The 19,639-nt window shown below is 46.3% G+C and overlaps 1 protein-coding gene across 1 annotated transcript in view; it reads right to left on the bottom strand.

The window, feature by feature from the left end:
* Window positions 1-7,857, bottom strand: part of OAF (out at first homolog) — a 29,275-nt gene extending 21,418 nt beyond the window's left edge. The window contains exon 1 of the mRNA XM_081172746.1: window positions 6,978-7,857. Coding sequence (XP_081028872.1) covers window positions 6,978-7,226 — 249 coding nt within the window. The 5' untranslated portion in view covers window positions 7,227-7,857. The remainder of the gene's footprint in view (window positions 1-6,977) is intronic.
* Window positions 7,858-19,639: the final 11,782 nt, after the last annotated feature.

The following is a 19,639-nucleotide window of genomic DNA, read 5'->3' as shown; positions in this document are numbered from 1 at the left end:
AAGTCACTGGAAGGAAGAACGAACTAGGTCAAACTGGTGTGAAAGCCATTTAACGCTTTCCCCATGCAATTTCCCCCCCTCATTAATAATAATAATAATAATAATAATAATAATAATAATAATAATAATAAATTAAACTCACCCCCTCCAAAAATATGGTTTTTTTGTCATTTCCCCACAGAAGAAAGTTTAGAGATATCTTAGGATTGTCAAACACCAATATCTTTTGATCTTAAATACAAGGGCCGCAGCTCAGTGGTTAGAGCACCTGCTTTGCATCCAGAAGGTCCCAGGCTCAAAACCCAGCAGCTCCAAGCAGGGCTGGGAGAGAACCCTGCTCTGAAACCCTGCAGTGCTGCTGCCAGTCAGTGTAGACTGTACTGGGCTGAATGAACCATGAGTCTCTCTCAGTATAAGGCAGCTTCCTATGTTTCTACAGTATGCATAGGTGCCAGCTCTCTGGGGCCCTGCATGCCTGAGTGAAGGGCCATAAGGATAAGAAAAAGGTAGAAAGGAAAAGGCCCTTCATGAGCACCCACACAATCCACTGTGAAGGAACCAGGCACCCACAAATTTTGGTGCCAGGGCCATGCATGCTGCATGGCACCCACGGTCACAGGGCCAAGCTGGCACTCCAAGCTGGCACTGTGACCTGTAGGTTGTCTCCCCATCAGGCAAAGAGCAGCTTAGAATGGGAGGAGAAGAAAGTCCCAGTCCCTATGACTTCTATTAATTTTCAAAAAATGGCCCCTGTGGAACATCATCATGGGTTTCCTGCATTACATCTATTTTGGCCGGAGTATTGGGATTTCAGTCACATCTGGGAGTGCAGGGAGATAAAGGAATAAAGGTCAGGGGTCCATGGCTTGCAGATTGTAACCCTTGATAAATGTGGGCTCCCAGAGAACCATATAATGAGCTCCATATGCATAGAGAGGCTGGAGGTGTAAACAGCAAGATGCCAAGGTTTTCTAGCAAATCGCTCGTGAAACCAGAGGAAGCTTCAAAAGGCAGATTTCAATACAGTGCAAGGAAAGGATCTGCTTTCCCAAGATAAAAGACAAGAGTCTTTTTGGATGCATTGCCAGGGCTTACAAGAACAACTAAATTACCTCTGTGAAGTCCCCATTGCGTATATTCCAATAGTGACCCCGTTCTCCAAATGCTGAGCCTTAGATAGCCAAGAAACCGGAATCCCAAAGTTTGCAAAACTAGAATCGAAATCTTAAAAGGAGGAGCTGCCCATTGAGGGCTGAGCATGCTCATTGGCCACCAATGGTTAGCTGAATGCTGAAAAGTGGTGCTGCTAGGGAGAGAAATGAGAACAGGATGGGGGAAAGCAGCACTCGACGCTGCAACATTTTGTGGCAGGCCTCATTTGTAACCACTACCACCAATAACAGTGTACTATTCATGTGCACAGTGCTTTAGAAAGAATAAATGGCCAGGTCTAAGACCCAAGGGCTTTACAATTTCCATATATATCTCCACCACCACCAAGGGGCTTGCATCTACAATACACACAAATGAGTTGCAATGAAGCAGAGGAGCCACGTCTCTCATTCATTTACAGTGGTACCTCAGGCTAAGTACTTAATTCGTTCCGGAGGTCCGTTCTTAACCTGAAACTGTTCTTAACCTGAAGCACCACTTTAGCTAATGGGGCCTCCAGCTGCCGCTGCGCTGCCGGAGCACGATTTCTGTTCTCATCCTGAAGAAAGGTTCTTAACCCGAGGTACTATTTCTGGGTTAGCGGAGTCTGTAACCTGAAGCATATGTAACCTGAAGCGTATGCAACCCGAGGTACCACTGTACTTGTTTTTAATAAAATCTGCATGGTCCACCCATGTATGTCAAAGTTATAGAGCAAGACAGCATGTTAAAGATCTTCTAATGGTCAAGGCATAATTGACCTGTGCTAATTAATTCTCAGCACACCCCTTTGCTTAAGGGCAGCTGAAGGGCCTTGCTGGTTAACAGCCATGTCTACTTGGTGCTGCATTCTTTGAAAGAATCCAAACAAAGAATGGGGGTGGGGGTGGGGGTGGGGAGGTCCCACCAGAAGTTGGCCAGAACACCCTGGCCATAGCAGAGATGGGAAAGAATTATGGCAGGAACACAGCAGGTAACCCTCTCTGTGTGGGAGTGCTTTGGGGCTTTCCATTATTACTTATCTTGTAGCAGACAATTTGAGGGACTTGCAGACAAGCTTTAAGGGACCACAGTTTACTCAAAGACCTTTCATCATTACATATGTACACTGCACATTGGTAATCTGAAGTTTGTGACATCAAAAGCTAAATTCCCCAGGCAGTCTCATTCTATGCAAATTAAAGCTATGTGCCCGATTGCTCTACTTTTCCATAAATAGACTTTTCTTTATTACCCCATTGTGTAATTCTTCTTTTGCTAGTCATAGGGAAGGGCAAGACCAGACCCAGGATAGCCAGTGTACTGCAGTAACAGTGTCAGACGAGGCTGCCCAGTGAGACCCAGGTTCAAATCTCACTCAGTCATTAAGCTGGCCAAGAAACCTTTGGTGAATCTCTCTCAGCTCAAACAATTTGCAGGGTTCTTGTGATGACAGAACAAGGAGAAACAACATGTGCATTATTCTAGGCAATTTTTGGCAGCGCAAAAGGTTATTAATAAATCCCCAGGGGTGAATTAACCAACAGTGCTTGGTGAATTCTGGCTTCTGAATTCACCAAGCACTGCCAACATATTTTCTAGCATATTCACTGTCATAAGGGCTAGGAACGTCCTTTTTTGAAAACAAAATGAAAACTGAGATTTGGGAGAAGTTAAATTCAGCATCCAATACCACTTTAGCTGACATCCTGCAAGCAGTAAGGCAGGACCTACTGAACCTCAACAGGGAAGGACAAGGAAGTAGCAGAACACGATAATCAGGCACGTTCTTCCATTCTTTCCCACTACCACTCCTGTGTTTATCAGACCTTCTTCTTGCAGAGAAGGGCTTTATTTTTGCAGCAGAGCACATGGTTTGCACAGAGGTCACAGGTTCACTTCCCAGCATCTCCAGACTGAAAACCCTGAAGATCCACTTTCAGTAAGTTTAGACAGTACTAAGCTCAATGGACCGATGGCACATAAAGAGGCTAATTTTGTGAAGGACCGTATCTTGGCGACAGCTACAGCAGGAGATTCAGGGTGTTGAAAAGACATTGCTTTCACACAATGCACTGTTAACCAGTGGAACCCACAGCCCCAGGATGCTTTTAAAAGGAGGTTAAACACAATTAGAGAAGGGCACAGCTCAGCGGTAGAGCACGTGTGTTGCATGGGAAAGGTCACAGGTTCAGTCCTCAGCATCTCTAGCTAGAAAAGCTGTAGAAAAGCTGAATGTGAGAGACAGAAACCTAGAAAGCTGCAACAAACAACAACAACAACAGAGTCAGAGCTGGTTGTCTTTGCCACCCAGTTACCCTCCATATTTTGAACTATAATTCCCACCAGCCTCAGTCTGCATGATCCATGGGCAGGGATCATAGAAATCATAGAGTTGTAAGGGACCATGAGAATCATCAAGTCCAAGCCTTCAATGCAGGAATATGCAGCTGTTCCATTTGGGGATCAAACTTGCAACCTTGGCTTTATCAGAACCATGCTATAACCAACTGAGCTATTCAGGCTGATGATGATGGGGTCTGAAGTCCAAAAGGCACCTGGATGGGGATGCCCATATTACAACATGAGGCAAGGTCCTTGAATCCATATTCCATCCAGGCGGAGACTCACTCCCTCACTGCACCTTCCCAGCTACCTCTCCACCTCCAGATTCTATATCTGGTTCCTAACTTGCTTTGTTTAAGGCAGGGATGGATGGGGGAATCTGTGACTCTCTGGATCTCCAGCTGCCATCTGCCCCAGCCAGCACAGCTTTGGGTCAGGGATGATGTGAGTTGGAGTCGAACAACAGCCTGTGAATTCCTCATCCCTTGTGTTAAGCTGACACAGATCTAGCTAGGACCTGGACCTGGGATTACAGTGTGGTGGTGGAGGAGAGGGGAGCCCCCCAGCTTGCTTTGGTTTACTTGCTGGTCCTAATTTGGGTTCCCCCCAACTCTCCCCTGCCAGGAAAACTTGGAGGCTCTTCTCTATTGCCTACTGGACTTTGAAGCAAAAGTTGGCCTTCTCCAAAGCACAGAACCATAACAACAACAACAACAGTTTATTTCTTGCACCCTACCCATCTAAGATTTCTCCCTCCACAAACAAGGCAAAAAATAGGCTTTTGCATGGTGCATCAGTTTGTGGAGGCCTGCATGGGATCATTCCCCTCTCTTTCTGCAAGCCTAATGCCAGAAATCACAGTTAAAGATCCTCTATAAACACTCCCACCCTCCCACTCATCCTGCAAGCTTCTCCCTCCATGAGAAGATATCAGTGACCAGAGTTCCCAGGCTGGAGTCTCTTTGATCTGCTCCATTCCACTGCATAATGTAGGCCACTGCAAAATACACCAGGGACCATATTCCAGACAGTGGACCGTTCAGGGCTGGGGTGGGGGGAGGCAGGGATCTACAGACGCCTCTGCTTAATAAGGAAAGGACAATGGCTGGGGCACAGAGAGATGCTCCTCGGCTCCCACACCCAGAGCACAAGCGAGCCAGTTCTTTGGGGCTGTGTCACTGACCACACAGTGATTACTCCATTGCGGGAGCATTACAATCAGGACTGATCTTCATTTTCAAGCAGCTGCTGTGGTTCGGAAAGCTCCTGTTGCACATGGAAGCCATAAGATGCAGTCTCTGTTCAAACATGCGCATGCTATCTCTTGATTCCTTACCACTGCAGTTCAGTGAGCATAAGGAGAACTTTGCTGGGTCAGACCAAGGGTCTTTCCAGTCTGAAGTTCTGTTTCTAACAGCCAACCAACTGCCTTGAGGAAATCTGCAATAAAGGCTTGCACCATTTGGGACTTGTTAGTTTAGAGAAACAGCTAGTAAGGGTGACAGGGTGCAAGTGTATATAGTGGTACCTTGGGTTAAGTACTTAATTCATTCTGGAGGTCCGTTCTTAACCTGAAACTGTACTTAACCTGAAGCACCACTTTAGCTAATGGAGCCTCCTGCTGCCACTGGGCCGCCGGAGCACGATTTCTGTTCTCATCCTGAAGCAAAGTTCTTAAGCTGAGGTAATATTTCTGGGTTAGCTGAGTCTGTAACCTGAAGCGTATGTAACCTGAGGTACCACTGTACAGTTATGCATGAGATGGGGAATGGGGAAAGAGAAAAGTTTTTTTCTGTATTTCTCCTAACACTGTTATTATTATTAGTATTATTATTATTACTATTACTACTACTACTACTACTACTACTACTACTACTACTACTACTACTATTTTATTTGTACTCCACCCATCTGACTGGGTTGCCCCAGCCACTCTGAGTGGCTTCCAACAAATTGTAAAAACTCAGTAAGACATCAAACTTTCCTGTACAGGGCTGCCCAAAGTCATATAGCTGTTAATTTCTGTCTCATTGAAATTCACTGAAGCTGAATGTTGGAAGATTCAGGACAGAGGGGGGAAAAGGACCTTGCCATACATAGTTAAACTATGGAACTCACTTCTGCAGTGGGCAGTGATGGCCACCAACTTAGATGGCTTTAAAAGAGGATTGGACAGATTCATAGAAGGTAAGGCTTTCAGTGGGTACTAGCTGTGATGGCTCCGCTCTACCTCCACAGTCAGAGGCAGTAACGCTTCTGAATCCCAGTTGCTGGAAACCACAGGAGGGGAGAATTCTCTTGTGTTTGGGTCCTGCATGATGCATCTGGTTGGTCACTGTGGGAACCAGATGTTGGACTAGGTGGGCTACTGCCCTGATCCAGCTAGGCACTTATGTTTAATATTAGATATATCCTCAAGCTAGTCAGGCCAATTCCTACAATCCTGGTCCCCAGCCTCTTTATGCAGGGAGAGTGAGCTAAATCACGGGGGGGTGGGGGGCGGAGAGGGATTTGGTGATGCGTGTGGCTTTTGCGTGTGGGTGCAATGAATGAACTAGCCTTTGATGTCTGGGAGCCGACTCCATAAAAAAACACCCCAGAACACTGTAAGGATGTGAGCAGATGTGATCGTTGCACCTCTGGCATTGGTTGGGAAATCAAAGATGCAGATGCTGTCTTTGAAGCAATCTCCAAGTTGAAACCCTACACACTGTTTCTCAGAAATAAGACATAAGGTAAGAAGAGTCCTCCTGGATGAGACCAAAGGCCCCTCTAGACACGTATAAAGTCAATCCTTCTACCTTCCAACCAAAGGGATTGGCTCCTTTCCCTTGTCTTGCACTTTACCCAGGAGGGTACAACCTCCCACCCACCTCTGAAAGCTCTCAGTCCAACTCAGCCTAGTGGGTAGAAACTCAGGCTTAGAGTTCAATGAGCCACCACTTCAAATCTTTGCAGAGCTTATGAATCTCCCACAGTCACTATAGGCAAGGCACTCAGAGATGTGAAGGCCACCAGGATAAAATTGGGAGGACTGGAATTAGTTCCGTCCCCCTCAGGCCTTCAGATATCTAGTACTCTTTCAGTCTGACCAAGGGCTGCTGTGAAGATAAAATAGAGGAAGAGGCACACACCATAGATGCTCCCCTCAGCTCATTGGAGGAAGGGGGAGGTTAAAAGTTTAAGCAATGCGCCAGGGAAGTTTTTAATGTGTGACATTTTAATGTATTTTTAATCTTTATTGGAAGCCACCCAGAGTGGCTGGAGAAGCCCAGCCAGATGGGTGGGGTACAAATAATAAATTATTATTATTATCATCATCAGAATATTGGTTGGTTGGGTGTGTGTGTATCTATTAACCCCATCCTTTCCAGTTGGTTCCCCCGTCCATCCTCTTACCTTAGAGGAAAGACCCTCACATTTTCCTGGCGGGGAGAAAAAAGCCGCCCCCCACGCCACAATTCCTGTGCCCCCATCGACCCACGCGTGCGCCCCCGCACCTGTTTGAAGTCGGCCGTGAGGGTGATGAGGGTGCCGTCGCCCTTGCGGAGCTCCAGGGTGACGCAGTCCGCCCCGCTGTCCGCCTGCAGGCTCTCCTCCGTCACTTGCCCATCGGGGAGCCGGACGCGGACTCGCAGCTCCGACGGGGCCCCCGACGCAGCGGCCACCCAGGGCAGAGGCTGGGGCCAGAGCAGCGCCGTCAAGAAGAAACGGAGCCAGCCGCCTCCTCCTCCTCCCTGACAGAGCATCTCCAGTAGAAAGTGGGGGGTGTTCAGGGCGAGGGAAGAGAGACTGATCCAAACACCCTCTTAGAGGGACCCCACCTCCGGGCCGGAGTCCCGATCACGCTCTCCGCAGCTCCACCGCCCCGTCCGGGAAGAAGGAGAGAAACTTTCCCAAAGTTTGCAACTTTCCTTCTGGAGTTGGCGGAGGCTCCTGGCTTGACTGCCTGCCTCTCGCCGGGGGGGGGGGGGGAACCCTGCACTGGCGCCCCCTCGAGCCCCTGGATGTCCCTCCGCCGGACACCGCATGGGCTGCTGGCGAGGGAGGTCTACTCCTGGGAAAGTCCTCTTGCGGCTGCGCTCCGCCCCGCCCGGCTGCCAGGGGTGCTCGGATGCTGACTGCTGCTGCCCTCGCCTCGGCTCCCGTTGTTCCTGCTGCCGGCCCTCGCCTCTCCTTCCTCTGTCTCCCCTTTCAAGCTCCCCCTTACTTCTCTCTCTTTCTCTCTCTCCTCCTTTTTTTTTTTTTTTTTTTGCTCCTTTTCATTCAATCGCCCCGTCACTTCCTTCACTCTCCAGCATAACAACCCGTCGTGGGACCTGCCTTAAAGAGACATGCGCCCCCTGCCTGCCTCCCCCGCCTTGGAAAGGGCAGGAGCGCCTGTGCAGCTCCCCACCCCAGCAGGAGAGCGAATGCGAAAGCAATAAAACTGGAGTGGAAAGAAAGAAAAAGTTGAACGAACTTTAGCACTTGCACGCACATGCCGCCACCGTTGGTTTCAGGCTTCCTGTGATCATCTTGATTTATAGGGAGCGGGGGCTTTTCCCCTTAATCAAGACCATCCCTGCAAAACTTCAGCCAAAAGTCCGCCTCTCTTTCATTCCCTCCCCCTTTTTTGAAAAAAGATACGGTGGGATTTCCCCGCTACAAAACAAAACTATAATGTTAAGTTTACAGCATCATTCATAAGGTGAGTAGCAGGTGATAAGATAGGAGTCTATAAAACTACACATGGCTTGGAGAAAATGGATGGAGAATAGTAAGAGCTTGTGGGCTTTCGATGAGGCTGAATGTTGGAAGATGTGGGACAGAGAAAATATGTCTCTTTCATGCAATGCATAAACTGGGGAACTTACCCCCACAAGAGGCAGTGACTGCCACAAACTTGGATGGCCACTGAGCCAGTGTGGTGTAGTGGTTAAGAGTGGTAGAGTTGTAATCTGGTGAACTGGGTTCGCTTCCCCGCTCCTCCACATGCAGCTGCTGGGTGACCTTGGGCGGTGGAATTGCAAGGGGTGGTACTCCATCTACCTCACTGTTTCCCCTCCTGAGTTCAGTGAGAACCAGGGCATTCCTGTGCACCACGTTGCCACTCAGCTTCCCACCTAGAGTCCAATACTACACAGGAGGTTGTCTCATGTTAAACCAAACTATTGGTCCATCTACCTTAGTACCGCCTCCTGACTGGCAGCATTTTTCCAGGGTTTCAGGCAAGGGCAGCTCACACCTGACTAGGGAGTACTGGGTTCAGAACTTTTCTAGTCCTGGGGGTTGTCCAAACTGAGCCTTTTGCATTGGGCTTCCAGATCTACTGTCTCATTCCCATTCTCTTTAAAAACACACAGGGCAGTTTTCTCTCTGCAAATGGGCATAAATTTGCATCTTTGCACATGAATTGGCATATACAAATTTGTGCAACCGCCCCTATGATTTGAGTCTTTTAAGAATCTTGCAATGTTCTGATTTTAGCTCACAGAATACTTTCATTCAAATGACTGTTTCTTAAAAAACTTTGGCTGACCCAAAACACCCATTGCAAATTCCTGTCTTGCAAAGGCCAAAGTATACATTTGGGAAAGGGCTGTAGCTCAGCTGAAAGCACGTGCTCTTCGTGAAGGAGGTTCCAGATTCATTTCCTGGCATCTCCAGGTAGGGCTGGGAAAAACCCTGAAACCCTGGAAAGCTGCTTCCAGTCAGGGTTGATAATATGGAGTTAGATGGACTGATGCCCTTGTCCAGTTTAAGGCAGCTTCCTGTGTTCCTATGAAGCCACGTTGATCACTAATTGGGCGTGGAACAATCTTGTTCCTCTTGGCGAATTTTCCCACACCAAGTCAATGCAGGAACGACGTGCAGTCTCCAGTTGTTGTTTTTTTCTGCTTGGGGATGTTCCATGGAAGCATTTTAAGAGATAGGAACATAACAGTTAAAGCAGCGGGAAGCAATCAGAGCTGCAAGAACCCTTTGTTACAAGTTTATTTTTTGTTAAAGGAAGGAAGTTGCATCTGGAAAACGGCAGGGGCCCACAGCTCAGTGACGGCAGACCAGATGCTTAGTACGCAGCACATTTGAGATTCAGCTGAGGTGAAGGCAAGGCGGGGAACCTCCGGACTAGGGAGCCAAATCTGGACCTCTGGACCTTTCTATGTGGCCCTTGGGACTCTACCCAGGCTACACCCTCTCCACAACCACACAGTCTCTCCTCAGGGTACAGCCCTTAACAGTGATGCGTGACACACTTCTTGAATTTTTTTTGCCTTGCTGGACTTTGTCCTTGCACTCAGAAAGAGCTTCCAGCTTGTCTGGCTGGAGGATGGAGAGGGACGCTTGATGGTGTACAGGAACTATAGCCTTCCATACAATGGTGAAATTGGCATCTATTGCTCCACCCACTTTTGTTTCTGGCCCTGCCCATCCCTGGCATTTGACCACCAGAGAGATAAGCAGGATCTTGTTTTGAGTAGATACTGAGGGACCAGTCTGCATGAGACCCTTGACACACAGGGATGTTTCAGATATGTGTAAGAAGCAAGCGCACCAGAGAGATTATCTTCAGCTCCTTGACTTGTGGAACTCATGTACGGCCACAAATGATGCGGCAAAAGCAAGGAAGCAGAACGTAAATCAAGCCAAGCATTGTTTTCAGGCTTTGCCAACCTTCTGCCCTCCAGATGTTATGGGCTACAACCCCCATCAGCCCTAGACACCCAGCTGATGCTATATATATAATGAGACACTGTGAACAGAGATTAGGAATATCAGGCATCTCCAGGTAAGGCCTAGAAGCCCCTGAGAGGTCCTGCCAGTTGTGCAGACAATACTGAGCTAGATGTACCAATCGCTCAACAGATTCCCATATCCCAATAAATGAATACTGGGGTGGGAACTTTTGCAGGGCCCCATAAATTTGCCCACTCTAATCCTTCTAGGGGCCGAGTCATCTGCATATATCACAAATCAGCCTGCAGGAATCTGAAGGGCCATAGCTCAGTGTTTTGTATGAAGGAGGCTCCTAGTTCAATTCCCAACATCTCCAGGTACAGCTTGGAAAGAGTCCTGCCTTTGAAACCCTGGAGAGACACTGCCAGTGTGGGCAATACTGAGCCTCAGCCCAGTATACCTGAAGGAACATCTCCACCCTGCTGGCGGTTTCCTCACTGTGAGAAGTGAAGCTACAGGGAACCAGGCAGAGGGCCTCCTTGGTAGTGATGCCCGCCTTGTGGAACGCCCTCCCATCAGATGTCAAGGAAATAAACGACTATTTGACTTTTAGGAGACACCTGAAGGCAGCCCTGTTTAGGGAAGTTTTTAATGTTTGATGTTTTATCGTGTTTTTAGTATTCTGTTGGGAGCTGCCCAGAGTGGCTGGGGAAACCCAGCCAGGTGGGTGGAGTATAAGTATATTACTACTACTACTACTACTACTACTACTACTACTACATGGCGCAATGGTCCAACTTACTGTAAGACAGTTTCCTGTGTTCCTACCTTCCTAAACCTAAGGGCTATTGCAGCAGAGAATGTGTTTCATGTCCCTCCCTTGCTCCTCCCAAGTCTGTATTTTATTTGGGAACACTCTTCACATCTGGATCTAACTACCAAACAACAGGCTTTCTGTTGCATTGCAACAGATTCTCTCTTCCCTCCTCTGCCCCCGCCTCCTGTGCTGTGTGGGTCAAAGAAATGGTATAAAGTTAAGGTAAAGGTCTCTTTCTTGTTTCCCTCCCCATAACCAAAGCCAGTGCCCGCTTATTTGATGGCACATACTACCCGCATTCCCAAAAAGCATGCAGTTAACCCTCAAGGAAAAAAGAAAATAGAGAGTCCAAAGTCCTTTGAAGCTACAAATTGTGTACGTTATATAAATAGCTCCTTTAAAAAAAAAAAATCTTGTTTGTGATGTGGCCGAATTCCAAACACTGTCCTGAGATCCTGGGAAGGCAAAGCTTTGCACATTTATAACACATCTGTAGGTAGCAGTGGTGGACCCCCCCTTCCAATCTTCCTGAACAGGATCCAGAAGCAATGAGTTCTACCCCAGGACTGTCAATTTTTAGAATTAGCCTGGATCCTGTGCTTTAAACTGCAGTTTGGCAAACACATACCAGGAAAGCTAGTCACTCCAGATATGGATGGATGAATCGGCCTATTTCAGTTTCTCTCATTTTCCCAGTTATCAGTTCTTCACATTTCCACATCAATTAACCACAACAACAACAAAAGGTTCTCAAGAAAACCCCTCCTTATTTTAGTGCAAATGTCCCCTGATATATACATGCATGTAAACGCAATTTAACTAATATGCAGATTTTGCAAGGCAATTTCCTCCAGTATTATGATGTTTTGTATGTTATTTTCATGAACACATGCATTTTTATGCGTACTTCATCCCAAGTATATGCTTTTTTGTACACCCCACTTGGCCTGCAAACTGCATTGCAAAATTCAAAGACGTGTGAGTTTTGAGGACTGTATTTTGTTCTCCGTATTGTTTTGGAAAGCACCAATTCAGGTAGGCTCACCTTTAAATGCAGTCTGAATTGGATTTCTCCACTGTCCCTTAGCTCCATGCCAAGGTAAGCTTCGTCTGTTGAAATCTTGTGTGCTGGAGACCCAGGAGCTGTGAAAGAAAAAGTAAGTTGGCAACTATATCACTTAAATTTTTGTAAATGACTGCCTTCAGTTTATTTCATTTTTAAAAAACTGCACTGTGGTCCTTTTGAATGCATCTGGGATAAATAGAAACATTTAAACAGATTTCCTGTTTTATAATTTAATGAGTGCATTGAAACAGTGATGCAGCCATCCTTTTTCAATTCAAATTGAAGTGCCTATGACAATAGACACTAGAAATTAGAACTCATCACATTTATTACTACTACTACCCTTTATTGGCATAAGTTTAAAAAGTAAAATCATACAAAGTCATCCAAATACAGGGTTATAGTCAACTAAGTTCAACTCAAAGTAGATCCACTGAAACAAATGATTATCTAAGTTAGTCATTCCCATTAACTTCAATGGGAACTCTGAGTAGGGGTAGGATGGGCTACAACTCACAGGCTGTGTTCACACTGTGATTTATTCTGTTTCCCCAATGCTTTGGCAACTGTTAACTTTCATATTATAATTGAACTTTCACATGACGCAAAAGTCACTCCTGGAAATCTAGCAGAATCAATTTTCATTATTATTACAGTGCATTGTGACTACGATTATTACAGTTTACACTGTGAATAACCACTCCTCAGGAGCAAACTTTGGCGAATCATTCTAGACCCAGTTGTAAGTCTCAGTAGAATAATAGGAGGGATCTGGTGGGTCCTCTAGTCCAACCCCATACAATGCAGAAAGAAAGTTCAGATGTTGTCACAAGCAGCTGGTCTCTTGTTTGCAAAACCTACTTTCCAGAAAAAGTATCAGTCATGGTGCTGCATCCAATGCGAGATCTCCAAAGCGATTTCTCAGTATGGGCTCACAGAGCCAAGTGATTCAGTTTCCCCTCTCTGGTTTTTGTCTTTGCTTTTGCAGAGACTGAATCCATATACAGAGCCCATACCTGTCAAGCACTTGAAAAAATAACATAAAAAAATAAATATCCTTTCAAAGCTTGACAGAAACGCTCTCTGTGTGCATTCACACACACACACACACACACACACACACACACACACACACACACACTTTCTGAAGCTGTGGTGCAAGATTATATCTAGATGAAAAAGGAAACGCTACGAGATTACTCCATGATACAACATTTCCCGTTCAGAACTGCATCTTGCAGTTTCAAATGTTGCAATTACATGAACAGAGGCCAAGAACATTTGACACTTCACTCAGTTGGAGTAAAAATAAGTTGTGACTGTAATGGAGGTGATATCTTCTGATGAACTGAAGTATGCGTGTCTCACCTTTTCTCTCTCACGGAAAGGTTCCAATTTAGTGACGGTTTAGCAATGGCAAAGGATTAAGCATTTCTCCTTGACTGCTTTCCCATAATTCTTAGCAAGGCCAGAGTGATTACAGTCGGTGCAGCAGAGGGAACTGCCACAGAGAATTGCTTCCTAGTGAGGAAGTGGTTATTCCATTTAAGGTGGGCAGGAAGCATCTTGGGAAGGAAAAAAGAAGGCTTTAGAAATATATCTGTTTAATAGGCTGATATACGTAGACTCCTAGGCAGCACATGAATGCTGCCTTAGAATGCTCACAGGCATTCAAATTGATCAAGAATAAATGATGAGTAAGAGAACATTGAGATCCTGGGGAAGCAAATACTGTAAGGAGAGATTAATTTATCTGTTAAAATGAAGATGATTTATCAAAGTAAAAAATCTTGTTTGTTCCGTACAGTAAGTAACCAGCATTGCAAGTGATTAGCTCTTTTCATATAAGGCTGCAATCCAAAGCACACTTACAATTGTGAGAAAGTCCCACTGAGTTTAGGAAAAATTATTTATGAGCATAGGAGTGTGCATGTCGAAGCTTTTAAAAAAAATATCTGACTTATTTGGCCTGTGTTGTATATTGCTGAAGTTATAGCAAGGCATGGATAACCACACAATATGGTCTTAACTCAAACTACTCTTAAAAGGAATTCAAACCCAAATATACATTGTATTTCCATTCCTCTGTTGCGTGGACAGGAGGAGTCCCCCCAACCCCAGGCGACCCACGGGTGGAATAATGACTCAAAACCCTATGTTATGGGATTAAAACTGGCCACAACTTTATTAAAACTTCAGATGTAGGGGGACCTTGGCTTAGGCATTGGGCATTTATCCCTCCCAGTCCCCAGCCGGAATGAGTTATCCGGAATGAGTGGGGATTGGGCTGGTTCTAGAGAATGTCTGCTCAAGCAGAGAGCCCACCCCCATTCATAGCTGTCAACTTTTCCATTTTCTTGTGAGAAATCCTATTCAGAATAAGGGAATTTCCCTTAAAAAAAAGGAAAAAGTTGACAGCTATGCCCCCGTTACGCCGCCATCACAGGGGAGAGCAATGACAACCTATTGGCGTATGGCCAATGCCTCCTCTCAAACAACCCCTTTGATGGGAAACCCTGGGATTGCCGTCATGGGGGGGCATGGGTCACCACTTCACACAACCTCATTAGACAAGATAGACTAATGGATTTCGCCCAAGGCCTCAGACCACCAAAGTTGTGACATTTTGTTACGGGGAAGGCGAAACCTGCCAATGCAGGAAAATTCCTTTCCGGACTTTCAACAGCGACCATGACATAGCAGCGCCTGCATACCTGTGAAGAAGAGGTTAACCTGCAAAAGAAAGCTTAACTGAGGGAGGGCAGGGTGAGAGAAGCTCTGGAGCCGACTGAGGATTCCCAGGTAAGTTCCGTCCTCTATTATGTGGGCAGGGCAGTCCCTCCTCTTACCTGGCCAAATCTCCTAGCAACACCTCCCCATAACTGGCAGAGGTAGGCAGAGACCTCCAGGTGCCTGGCTGGGGGTGTGTGTGTGCGAAGCCAGGCTGCACTGCCAGGTGCTGCATAGGTCTAGGGGGGCTGCGCGCGACCACGCAAAAGGTGCCCCCCAATTGATGTGGGGAGCGGTCATTCTCTACTCACAGATATCAGTTTGGAATAATGCTGAAATCATCATGCTTACTTAATGCATATTAAACATCAAATGATGGAAAACCAGAACCCAAGCTTTTTGTAACAGCTGGGTTGAAAGGTAACATTTAGAGTTGCCAAGTGCTACCTATATTGGAATAACTGGTATATTAGGCAACACACCTTTAGCAAAAATGGGTAGGTACAAATGTCTTCAATGCAAGATGAGTCTTGCAAAAATGGTCCTATTAATCCTAGCAAAGTCCTCATTGTCTATAGGAATACAAATCTAATTAAAGAGATATGAATCTAAGGAAAGTAATATGCTGTGCGTCCAGCCAAAATGATATCCAGGCTAAGGGGGAAGCAATGGAAATACAAAACAGACCCCCATCGTTATAATCTAAGGTATGGAGAGGCAAAATGGAAGCAGTCATGAACCATGTAAATAGAACAAGAAGGTGATTTATAAAATGGGACATTTTGAAAAGGAAGCAGCATGGGGAAGGATACCAAGGAGGAGAATGCAAAGGAACAATGGATTTATGGGCCATAAATCATCTCCAACTCTAAAGGGTGGAAGACATACAGATGATGGGGCTCACCCCCAATTTGGGCTGGGGGCCTGATTTGGGATCCAAGCCAACATTTCTGCCTCCACCCCTAAGCCATAAATTTTGGCAGCTGTTGCAAAAGGTGGGAGGATTGAAGTATACACAGCTGTGGAATGGGTGGAGCTGAGCACCCAGATAAGGATACACAGCTTTGGTCATCAGTTTGATCCTATCTCCTCCTATCACATCCCTTATTTTGCAAGCTGTTTCTGCTTTGGGCCTGCCTCTTCGTACACAGGCTCGTTTAATTGGTTGCAACAGATATACACCATATATTTCAACCAGAGGGGTGAAATCTAATTATAAATGATTCTGAAAAGTGGTCAGATGATAAGGGTTTGTGCGATGACTTGCCCTTTCTTGACATCCACAATTGTACTCCTGCTTTTATTTTGTTTTAAACCATCAGCTAGGCTGCAAATAAATGTGGTCAGACCCTTTTCAGTTCAGGAGGGTGCAGAGCTTAGGCCTGGATCCCTGCTGAGGGCAGCACCAATTTACGAGTGAGCCGTTTGTTCTCCCAAAATAAAATGTGGTGTGGATTATTAGGCACCACGGCCAAAACAGCCATCAGGATATAATCAGCAAGCCAAAGTTTGGCAGCCAAGACTAGCACACACTGTATAACTCCAAGAAAACCTTTTCAGCTGGCTAAAGGGGGATTGCAGCTTCTTAATGATGGCAAGTGATGGGATCTGCTTGCAGTTTTTGGTACCCGCTCAAGCTCCTTGCTGGTTACGGATGCTCTTTGGTTGTTATTCCTGGTGGTGGTGACACTCTTGGGGCTATTCAGCTAGTTCACAGATGCCCATTTATTAAGCCTGTGTGTAGCAACTGAAATATTTCTAAATAGTTTCCTTTTGGAAAAATTCTGGGTGGTCTTTTGACCATTCAGGAGCCTGAAGACAGCTCGTTTGTCTCTTCCAGGGAAGAGAAAAAGGGAATCATGGAGCAGGACCACTCATAGGAACATAAGACACTGGCTTATGCTAAATCAGACCATTGCTCTGTTTGGCTCAGTATTGCTGACACTGACAGGCAGAGGCACTGCAGGGTTTCAGATTGGAGATGTTTCCGCTCCTATCTGGAGATGCTGGGAACTAAACCTGGGGCCTTCTGCATGCAAAATGGATACTCTGCCATGGAACCAGAGTTGATAAAGGCTGCTTATAATCTCCTTGGAGTTGGGGACAAAGGAATATGATCTACCACTGAAAGCAACTTCCAAATGTTTATAGATGGGGTGGAAGTTGGCTTTTGTGTGATCTTCAGCATAAGAGTGACCACACATGTTTGGCCCTCCTAGGAGGCACTATTGTCAGAATGCTGTCAGTGGCTCCCAGTTGGTTTCCCGGGAAAGTATAAAGACAAGTTTCTTACAGTCCTTTTTTATTTCAGTCTTTACAGAGAGGGGCTATAGAACACAGCCTCTTGGATAATGGTGTTGTCCCAAGTAAATCTCCACCTCCCGTCTCTTCCACTTCCTCATTCATCACTTCTACCGGTGCTGCTACATGCCCTCTGTCTTTGAGCTCTTTGCTCTCCTACTTTTAAGGCTCGCTAGGTTCTGGGAAGTGTGTGTGTCTGGAATGCTTTCTAATGACAACGTGTCAGCCAGGTGTTGTTCTGGCTCTCCCATGATTCCCCAACTTCCCCCCTCATCTGCCTCTGAGCTGCAACCTCCCTCAAACCCCTGTTGTAAATCTATACTGTCTTCCTCTTCCTCCTCCCTGGAAGGGTCAGGATGGGAAGGTGGTCTCAACCATTCCTCCTCTGCTCAGTCCCTGACAACTATCTCTCTGTGTGTAGGACCATTGGCTACTGGCCATGATGGCTATGTTCTACTTCCATGGTTGGAGGCAGTAATGCTTCTGAATTCTGGTTGCTGGAAACGGCAGGAGGGGAGAGTGCTGTTGTACTTAGGTTCCCCTTGAGGATTTCCTGCAGGTATCTGGCTGGCTACTGTAAGAACAGGGGAACAGGGTGTGAGACTAGATGGGGCACTGACCTGATTCAGCAAGTTCTTCTTATGTTAATGTTCTATAGCAGTGCCAACCAGAATTCAGTTGATGGTTCTGCCACCAGATCCCCATTCTTCAAGGGATAAACCTGGGAGCTCAGAGTGGGAGAGGGAATTGTCCTCAGTACCAGTTCTCAGACATATGGATAGAAACAAAAGTACTTCTGCAAGAGGAGCCCATTGTGACAAAACGTCTCCGGCCATAGGAGATCACACAGCCCTCCTCTGATGCCATGTACTCCAGCTCAGAAGACCTAGTACAGCCATCGTCTCCTTTGTGCCATTGGAATCAACCCCTACTGAAGAATATGGAGCCCCTTTCAATGAAGATGCTTCTATACTGAAGGCAGGGCTAGTAACAGATAGAGAGCTGCTGCTTCCATTTCTGCCTCTGTCTGAGGCTGACTGCTGCTCAAACAACACCTGTGCTCTCTTCATATGGGATCTCCAGGCAGAGCCCTCTACAGAGCTGTCCAAGGTGCTGTGCCTCATAATAATAATAATAATAATAATAATAATAATAATAATAATAATAATTTATTTATACCCTGCCCATCTGACTGGGTGTCCCCAGGCACCTTTCGGTGGTTTCCAACAAAAGATTAAAATACAGTAATTCCTCAAATATTAAAAACTTCCCTAAACTGGGCTGCCTTCAGATGTCTTCTAAAAGTCTTGTAGTTGTTGACATCTGGTGGGAGGGCGTTCTATAGGGTGGGCGCCACTATCGAGAAGGCCCTCTGCCTGGTTCCCTGTAACCTCACTTCTGGTGGTGAAGGAACCAGAAGAAGACTCTCAGAGGAGAACCTCAGTGTCCAGACAGAATGATGGGGGTGGAGATGCTCCTTTAGGTGTACTGGGCTGAGGCTGTTTAGGGCTTTAAAGGTCAGCACCAACACTTTGAATTGTGCTTGGAATATAGTGCTTGGACATTTATTTGAAGTAGAACAGGTCAGCGACCAGCAAGGATGTGCTGTTGGCAACCAACCTAGGAATCAGCCTGTAGGTTGTGTGGCATCAGCCAAATTGGAACCACTGAGGAAAACCTGGCTGCTGGTGGTTGCATGTCTAGCACTTTTGTGAACCAAGGGGAAAGAACCACTCACCCCATAGTCTCCTAGGCAGCAGTCCACGTTTCTGCCTATGCTGAGTCAACATTCCTGGAGTTTTCCTATCAAGTGGACAGTGGCCAAGCAGAGGCTTCATTAAAGCAGGCTTCTAAGTTCCAAAGGAACAGGGAGCACCATCAGCACAAGAACATTTGAAGGTGTTCATGTATAGATCTCTATGTCTCAGAGGCCTTGGCTGAACCTCTTGCATTTGGAGACTGCCACGATGTAGGCAGCCAGAGCTGGAATCCAGAAATATTGAGCAGAAGTGAGCAAAGGGCTGTCCATGGCTGACACAAGAAAGGCAATTCCCAAAATGCACTTGTCTTAGCTGCATCTTTTGACCTCATCTCCTCTACCAGTTGCCACTTTCCTCTTCCCCTCAAGACTGTAAGCCCTCTAAAGTCTAGTGAGGACTGGTATCACCATCTTCATTGTATTATCAACACAAGAACATAGGAGAAACTTTGGTAGATCACATCAATGGTCTTTCTAGTCAAGGGATGGGAAACCTCAGGCCCAGGGGCCGAAGGTGCCCAGGCCTCACTATCTGGCCCTCAGAACGCGCCCCAGGCCACAAGCCTCACCAGCCCTCTGTCATATCCTTGAGTGTTTTTGCCATTTCACGATGCCCTTCTCAGGCCAAGTAACGTGTACAAAAATGCATCTACTGGGGTGAAGTGTGCATTAACAACCTACAGTTCGCAGGATTCTTTCTGGGTTGTGGGTGCTTTAATGTTTTAAATATATGCTGTGTACTCAGCCAGAGACCCCAGCCGAAAGTCCCTTAGTCTAGTTATTGCATTGCTAACTCACTGCAAGAAGGTGGGACCCATTTAAGTCAGGT

Source organism: Podarcis bocagei, assembly GCF_964188305.1.
Source record: "Podarcis bocagei genome assembly, chromosome: 15".
Classification (NCBI taxonomy): Eukaryota; Metazoa; Chordata; class Lepidosauria; order Squamata; family Lacertidae; genus Podarcis; species Podarcis bocagei.
The sequence above is the reverse complement of the archived record's forward strand: the minus strand, read 5'-3'. Positions and strand labels throughout refer to the sequence as shown.